We start from the raw sequence: 9119 nt of genomic DNA, 5'->3' as shown, positions 1-9119 counted from the left end.
CTAATGTTTATCGCCAAAACTTCTAGAATGCTATTTTTTTGTTTAATAAATCGCTTATTTATGTTTGAGTATAGTGAACTTAATTACAATCTACATAGATTTGACTTAAAATAAATTATTAAGTTTTTGTAATTATTAATGTGAAGAAATTTAATATTTGGCCGAACTATAATGTCAAGACAATTAATTAGGAATTAATTCGTTTATAATTTTGCTAATTATAGTATTTGTGCAGTTCCGGATTCTGTTTTTCACATCTGATTTCATTGCTAATAAGTGTGCGTATATTTTTCTTCTTTTTTTTTCAAATCAAAATTACGGCAATAAGTGGAATATATATGTTGGATTACTATTGCTGTCACACAAGGTAAGTTTTATAAAAAAATACCAGGTGGCGTTAATTAGGGGCAATATGGTATATTTAACAAATATAGTCAGTCAGGGTTAAGCCAAAGATACATGTATATAATGGCCCGAATAACTCATATTATTTTTTTTATTTATGCTGTTAGTACTATATGATACAACAATACGAAATATTACATGAAATAATTCTTTTGCAGCACAAGTGTGTCGAAAGGACCATACGTCATCTAATCTACCACAAACAAACAAACCATTATCACAGGGTGTCGCGCATTCAAATTCTACATCTATTACAGGAAACAGAATAACTATAAAATAATATAATTATTAAATAGGAATTTAATTAGAACTACAAAAACTCTTATTGTGTTGTTTTTTTTGTTCAGGGTTATGGCTAATTTTAGTATTCGTATTTCTAAAATTATTCGCATGAAGTAATCAGTGTATTAATAGATGCATTATATTTATACACCACTGTGCATTTCTGCCGTAAAACACTTTAATAGGAATAAAACAGCTACGTTTGGGCACAGACTTTATTCAACATCACGTACGATATGATGATTTTGATTAAAAACGCCTCATTAAGGGATTTGATTTTTCGCGAATTAATACTATAGTACGCGAAAGTACTATATTTTAATATTCCTTTATTTAAAAAATTATGTTGTTGTTTTTTCATAGTTTTCCACATGGAACACAGCGGAGCTCAAGTAAGTTTCTAACTTCCACATTCCTTAATTAGGGCTGAAGTAGGTTAAGTAAAGATCAAGAAGCCAGATTCTCGTGAAGGAATAAAAATATTGTGTTTAATTAGTGAGCTGAGTTATTCTTGTGGGTGAATCACATAATAGTTGCAGGTGGACTCACCCATGATCTTCACTGCCTGTTGGCCAGCTTATCTAACAAGCACCTATCAGTTTTCTTGTGTTAGGAACTTAAGAACTTACTGACTTTGAGATTTAAGACAGTGTTGGGGCCCGAGAAACCAGATTTACATAGAATTACACAGAATATATACCAAATTACAGAGATTTAACACATATCCACGGATATTTTGGTTTGTTTTTATTCCGTTAATTTATTCAGCATAAACTGACATTTTTCTTTTGTTTAACACAGCGAGACCTCTCTTAAGTTCTCGCATTAGAATTATATATTTCTGCAGGTTCTTATTTTCACTTTCAGGAGAACTCCTAACGTTCTCATACTGTGAACGAAGTTTGGCTCCATTGTTTACTTTAACTTTGTATAGGGCCAACGCCATAAGGTTCTCGTCAGTGATTCGGATTTGCCTAAGTTTGTCATAAACGAACAAGTTTAGAGTTGGATTCATCTTAAGTGTGAAGCCAAGTTAATAGCTTTGTCATTGTTGCGGTTGTTTATAAGTGAAGTAAAGACCTGGATTTTAAAGTTTTAGTGTATTTACAAAGATAAAAGTGAGAATGACTTAACGTAAACTGGTGTTATTTTTATTTGGTGGCTTCATTTCACTTTGTATAACTTACAAGGGGAATTACGTGGACCAACAGTAGTATCTTTCTATTGAAGTCTTCGTTTGTTCTTGTTGGCCTACACTTTCTAATTAAAGCTTCAAAGAGCACACGATCAATTGCCTATTGCATAGTTCTTTATTAATGGAATATTTTTTGATATACTGTTAGCTATGAATCATTAAATATTTGTTCTTTGTGTAAATCTTGTCTTGTCTCTCTCTCTCTTTTTTACTGAACTGTCACAACTCATTGGGAAATATACATCCAAGATACGAGAACCTTTAGTTATTAGTGGGCCTAACTTTTTCTGCTTTGCTGGTCATCCGTGAGAAACCACAATACATTAGTAGGTGCACTGCACAGCAAAAGAAAAACTTGATTCAAAAATACCCGACTGTGGATATTGCAGTATATACAACCTATTGCATTCGTGCAGTAAAAAACAAACTTTTAACATGGTGAGCAATTTTCTTCTTTTAAAGTCTATGAAAATGTAAATATGTTCTACAAATACACATAGGGGCAACATATACTGTATGAAAATACTTTAAGTACTTGTGTTAAGGTTGTGACAATTGGATATTAATCGTTGTTAGGTTAGTAGCATACACGATCATCTAGGTCTAATTATTAATTAGTTACTATTACTAGTATATATATTATTATTTAAGAATTAGTCCTAAGACTATTGACCATGACAACGGTGTATGGTGTTTTGTTAAATTTACCATTCATCAAGGATCCCATTAATAAGTATTTCGGGTGTTCGTTCTGTCATTTGGAGGATTTAACAGAATTCAGTGAATTCAACAGTTTTTTACACAACATAAGGTAGAAAAGTTAGAATAAAAACACACACACTACTACTGAATAACTCCTGATACTTTTATTACAAAGTCAAATGTAAATAGTAAGAAACCATACACAGAATTTACAAAATATTTTTAATATTCTTATCAGTAACAACACATTTCTATTCTCCAGATTCAAGATTCAGAATAAATTTTCATTGTAAAAAAGGTTCGTACACTTACTTTTATCATTGTTTTCTCCAAATACATTTTTACTGCCTTTATCAAAGCTATTATAAAACAACAACAACACTGTATTAAATTTTTCGTTTCTCCTAAGCCTTTAGGATGGAGGATGTAGTAGCCGAAGCTTATTTTCTTCGAAAAACGGACAGAAACAAAACTTAAGATACAACTTTTGGTATCGTTTCTCTCATAAAAATAGAAGAAATAAGTAACAGCAAAAACACGGACTTACAAATATTTTTCTTTATTTAACTTTTTCTTCTGTTACAAATATAAGTTTAGAATGAAACACCTGTAAAAAAATAATTATACATATTAGGGCCGTAAGAAGGTACCAGTTTTGTTTCCCACACTTCACTCTTCTGATCAAATTGGTAATAATACCTAGCATATATTAACTATCAACATTTCCCCCTTTTATTCCCAACAGCGTTGTATGGCACAATGTGTTCCTAACCTGTAGATAAGTACACTGCAATAATACGTTTCTGGTAACAAATTATGTGGCTCAGGATTTCAAGTTGTTGTTTTTTTTAGGTTTTTTTACAGGTCACTAAATCTTTTATACGTTAGTGGTTGTCTTTCTAATAGCAACGCGATTTTCTCAATGCCGTGAAAAAGCTATTTGGCCATGATCACTGTTGCAAAAACATTTTTTATGGTGAAAATCAGTAATAAAACTGATTAATGCAAGTGGTATTTTCTTATGTCATTCAATGATTCACAGTTCACCTAATAAAATCGCGCATCATACAGTGATCGAATGTACTATCTAAACGTCACTAAAGTTCAGATGGCTTACTTTAAAAGCATTATCCCCGGAATTAAGGCGTTTCGCTTTGAGAAACCCTAAACAAATCCCTTCCTTATGATTCACTGACACTATTTAGTGAAAGTGATTAATTGACAAAAGTTAATACTGAAATCAAATATGTAAATGATTTGGTTAAGTACCAGTGAAAGAGGTTTTATCATTCATATTATATCATTTCGATATATTTCATGTCATTTTTGTGAAGTTAATAAATATTCAACTGACCAAATTTGATCATGAAAACATAATATAATATTGCTTAAGCCAAATGAAGTTATTGGAAAGCTTTAAAAAAATATTACTCATTTTATTTCTTAAAGTTTAGTGTCATATTTTACACCACCACGTCGGAAAAATCACAAAATGTATCTCTAACTAAGGTGTTCATGCTTTGACTAAATCTTTCACATATCACAACATATGAGATCATTGAAAACGGGTTCAACTTAAAAAAACAAAAAACAAAATAGGAAACTAAATATCGAGACAAAAAACATCTAGCTATCTTTTTTTAAGAATTCAACATCCACGAGAGTTGAAACACGCCTCTAAAAGCAGAGAATTTAAACACTATTGTTCCTATATACTGTATCATTCGTGATTTGACATTTTACCTTTATTCAACCATTTCAAGCACTGCTTCTCATTGTCAGTAAAGTTACACATTTACATGTAAATTCTAGTAGGGTACAGAATATGAAAGTTTTACTGTATGCTATTCTTACACTGCCGCCCCTCCCCAGTGGCACAGCGGCATACCCGCGGACTTACAACGCTAGAATCCGGGTTTGGATACCCGTGGTTGGCAGAGCATTAATAGCCCATTGTGCTTAGTTACAAACACACAAACAAACTTACACTGTTGCCTTAAGTGATAACACCATAACAAAACCAAATAACAGCTTCCACATGTAAAAAGGCAAAACAATGCAAAACTATAAAACAGATGAGAGAAGAAGAAAAAAAAAAGATAGAAAAGAACGAGAGAGACAAACTGCTGTTCCTTAAAACTAGTCCATGTTTAGTTCGGTTTTACATTTTAATATACGACCCGAAAATAATAGAATAAATGGTATGTTTGAGCACCAGTATTATTTCAAATTCAGGCTTACGTTTATGTTGTGTAAGATTAGATGGCTTACGTCTAAAGAATTACCAAAAACAGCAAATAACTATATTGTTGGAGCCTAGTATGACCTGGTGGTTTGGGCGCTCGGCTCGTAATCTGCTTGCTGGTCGCGATTTCGAGTTCCATCATTGAACTTGCTCGACCTTTCAGTCAGAGGGAGGGGGGGGGGTGTTATAAGGTCACGGTCAACACCAAATACACCCCCTCCCCCCCACCCCCGTGACCCGACAGTAAGTCTGCATGCTGACAACGCTAAAAAATTGGGTTTTCAATACCCGTTGTTGGCGGAGCACAGCCAGCCAACCAACTTTATTGTTTTTGTTTGTTTGTTTATTCCTCGATTGTGATTTAGGCTGTTTTATAAGAGAATACGTTTTCACACTGTTTACTGGAAACGTTCCCAATGCTTCTAAAGCAACTCTTTATGCAGAACTTCTGGTTTGGATTAATACCAGTTTTTTATACAACTACCAAGTTTTCATAACTTACATTAAAACATACAAAATTAATACGTTAAATTTAAATAATGTCAAGTGTGAGCGTTACCATTGTTTTGATTTACCAAAAATACATTACGGTCTACAAACGTCCAAATGTATCATTTTTTGTATGAATACATATTCTATGAAGGAAATAAAGATTAAGCGAAAGTTCGAATAAACTTAAGTTTTTCACTCAAGCTAAACGTCTTACCAACTAAATAAGAAACAAATTCAATTTGTGAAACAAAATAAACTTGGAATATTATTAGGCAAATGTGATTAAATTTGAATGTACAATGAATTACAAAGAATTAAAAAAAAACATTTCATCATAATGAGACAATTTGATTTTAGCAATTTACGTTTATCGGTAAATTAAATAAAATAAAATAAAAAGAATTTGTCAAATTTTTCTTAGGAATATTAAGCATGTGTTAGTGATCTTAACACACTTAGTACAAGTATCACAAGATCAAAAATATCGCTTACGTTGTATGATTATTAGGCCGTTTTCCAGACAAAATGGCAATTCTAATTTCATGTTACATTAATTTCTGACCCCAGTAATAACTTGAATTCTTATGAGTAAAATTACACCAGTCATAACATAACAATAACTTCGAAATACTGAAATACGTTCTAACTATATAGAACAACTACAACAAATAAAAATTCACAGGAGGTAATTAGAAAATATTCAACAGGTCGTGTGTTTTGCTACATCATAGACAAGTAGCGTTTGTTTACTGATAAAGTTCTTTCTTTTGGTGATCAGAAATTTAATCAAGTATTTTGAGTACTGTTTCATAAAGTAAAGATTAATGACGAAGGACACATTGTTGTTATAAAAAAATAATGTACACAGATTTGAATATCTGATATTTTAAAATTAACATATCAAGGGTGGGAATAGTGAATTGGGTATGTATACAATAAGAGAGACGTACAAATAGGATAATTGTTCTTAGGTTAGAACAGAAATGAAGAGTTTTGATGTTTCATTGGGTAATTTCACACACATACCGTAAAATAACGGTTTTCATTTGGTTAAAGAATATATATATGTATATATATATGTGTATATAAAACTATAACTATTTACAAGCCACATAATAAATGTCTAATTACAATGTATATTCACAAGTGTAAAACAAGAAAAAAAATTACTTTCAAATAACTAATGCATTATAATCAATGCATGTAATTTTTTTTTTCTAAAGCCTTTTTTAATTGCTTTGGTAATTTTGAAACGAGGTCATTAGCATCATAAAACATACTGAGATGCAGAAATGTTGGCCTTGTAGTCAAGGGTAATCAAATTTAACAATAGCTGAAAAAAGTATTTACAATAACTACAATAAGACGAAAAAAGTATTCAATGAATTTTCATGTTCTCTGAGAATTCTCTGAATGTGATAGTCACTGTCATGAAATAGCTCTTAACTTGGAATACTTTCATTGTATTTGTCTTTTTTTTTTGCGCATTCCTTTGGTAACAGTGAGTTAATACTTAAGTTTTATTTGAGTTGCTTGATGAAGAAGTACGTTAGTTTAGCGAATAAATGTATAACAAATCTTTGGCAACGGTGAATGAGCTCCTATCCAATGTGACACATCACAACCTCTACACAGCGAACAGCACCAACCTAGTGTTTGGTTCTCACTTTTCAAAACATTTTAGAGCGAGAATGGAAGTAGTCTGTCTTACGTTAAGTTTTCACGCCAATCTAACAACTTCACTACACGCTACAAAACTTGAGCAAGTTACTTTTAAGCTGTAAAAAAAAAAAAAACATGCTTTTCACGATATCTTATATACACGAGATCAATGGTTGTATACTTAGGGGAAGTTAAAGGTCACATATCCACAGGAGGACCTTCACTGGAGGAGTGAAACCGTGGTCGACGTCTCACTATATCTTGTCTTCGGTTGCTACTCTGTGACCATGAAAGAATACGGTTCATCCAAGGGGGAATGGAAACAGGCTGTAGGTATAAAAAAATACAGTGTTAATTATATCACCCAAGAGGGAATCTAAACAGGCAGAGATTAAAAAAAAATACAGTGCTAATTATATCACCTATGGGGGAATGGAAACAGGCTGTAGGTATAAAAAATACAGTGTTAATTATATCACCCAAGGGGGAATGGAAACAGGCTGTAGGTATAAAAAAATACAGTGTTAATTATATCACCCAAGGGGGAATGGAAACAGGCTGTAAGGTATAAAAAAATACAGTGTTAATTATATCACCCAAGGGGGAATGGAAACAGGCTGTAGGTATAAAAAAATACAGTGCTAATTTTATAAAGGTTAATGAACTATTACTAATAGTATAACAAAAAAAGAAGGTTTTCGACAGCTCGTGTGTAATTCGCTACAGCATTCCAGTCGGTTTGTTGCTCGTTACTCAAACTGCTAACACTTAAATTTCATATTAAAACAAAAAAAAAGTTCATCCACCATTAAGAGGCAATAGAGAAATTATTACTCTTAATTCCCATCAAATGTTGAAACAGAAATCAGATGGCCATAGTTCAGAGAGGGTCAAAGGTTGATCACGTCGTGAAGATGAAGGAGCTGCTTGATGGATCTATTGAAACTTGAGATATTTTAAATTAACCTCTTAAAGAGCACTATGATACGGGGGCAAAGTCTTGTTGAAGTGATGGAACTAATTGATATTTTTGTGTTCCGACTACTTTGAATCACTGGAAAATATTTTGTACAAGATAACCCCGTAATTACTGCTATGACGTCACAACTTATTTGCACAAGATCATGCAGAAGTGCACTGTTATTGTGCTGGTAAAAATATTTAGATAAATGTTTTATTAACACGTTAATATGACCTATTTATTTCTAAGTTACATAAGACTTTGAAATCTTACATCAACAACGAGCGATGTGTTCCCAGGAGACACAAAAACTAGTTTCAATTTCTTTTATTGAATAACTAATCATTATACGAATGTACAATAACATGTTTATTATAGGGGCAAACTAAACTATCGGCAGAAACAAATATTAAAAATAAACATAGCATACAGTGAAAATATTTTTAAAAAGAAATACTGACTACGACTTTTGTTACGGTCGACAGCTTTTTTTTTACTGCATGATGTTTTTACCTAAACTCAGCTTAGTTCTCTTGCATGCGTGAGACAAGAAGGAAATTGTCTCAACAGCGCTGTGTGATTGTTCCAAACGCCTGACAATGATACAACTGAGATAAATACTGTTGATGGCAATAGGCAACAGGCCTAGGGTATTAGTGGCGACAAGGAGATGTGGAACAATACACTCTTTTACTGCTTCTGATGGCTAATTATTTTAAATGTGTTTGATATTTGGTTCCTTTCTCTGCATGATTTAATTTTTGGCTGCAAGGCATACAAAGCGAGGATTTTTTTCTGTTTCATGCACCACGTTCAAATAGAAAAGAATATATATTTTTGAATGTAGTTTTTAATGCTGATTTCAGAAATATATATAAATTAAAATTTGGAGAAATGAAAAGATATATATTTTTTATTTTGCTTACGAAACAAAGGAAGTACTTTCAGCATTACCTATGTATTTAAAAGAATTGTAAAACATCAATATAATACAAAGTATCTAGTGACGACGTAACAAATTCAATGTGAAAATTCAGAAATATTATTAAATATTTGCTTCAAGAGATCGTCATTTTCATGCCTACGACGCCAAACGAACTCGAAGAGATATGAGCCAATCATGTTACGATTGGTTCCACAATGTCGCTTGTTACGTCTCTTAACCACTTTCCAAG

At 32.2% G+C, this 9119-nt stretch overlaps 1 protein-coding gene across 2 annotated transcripts in view; it reads right to left on the bottom strand.

Annotated features, from left to right (window-relative positions):
- LOC111086358 overlaps positions 1–9119 on the bottom strand; it is a 69356-nt gene that overhangs the window by 17796 nt on the left and 42441 nt on the right. The window contains exon 5 of one of the 2 annotated variants that reach the window (XM_022388907.1): positions 7165–7310. In XM_022388907.1, coding sequence (XP_022244615.1) covers positions 7182–7310 — 129 coding nt within the window. In that variant the 3' untranslated portion in view covers positions 7165–7181. Of the gene's footprint in view, positions 1–5017; positions 7311–9119 lie in introns of those variants that run through there. The other variant, XM_022388909.1, reaches the window with a different exon arrangement.

The sequence above is a fragment of the Limulus polyphemus genome, unplaced genomic scaffold, assembly GCF_000517525.1.
Source record: "Limulus polyphemus unplaced genomic scaffold, Limulus_polyphemus-2.1.2 Scaffold1040, whole genome shotgun sequence".
NCBI lineage: Eukaryota > Metazoa > Arthropoda > Merostomata > Xiphosura > Limulidae > Limulus > Limulus polyphemus.
This window is presented reverse-complemented; position numbering and strand designations above follow the sequence as displayed.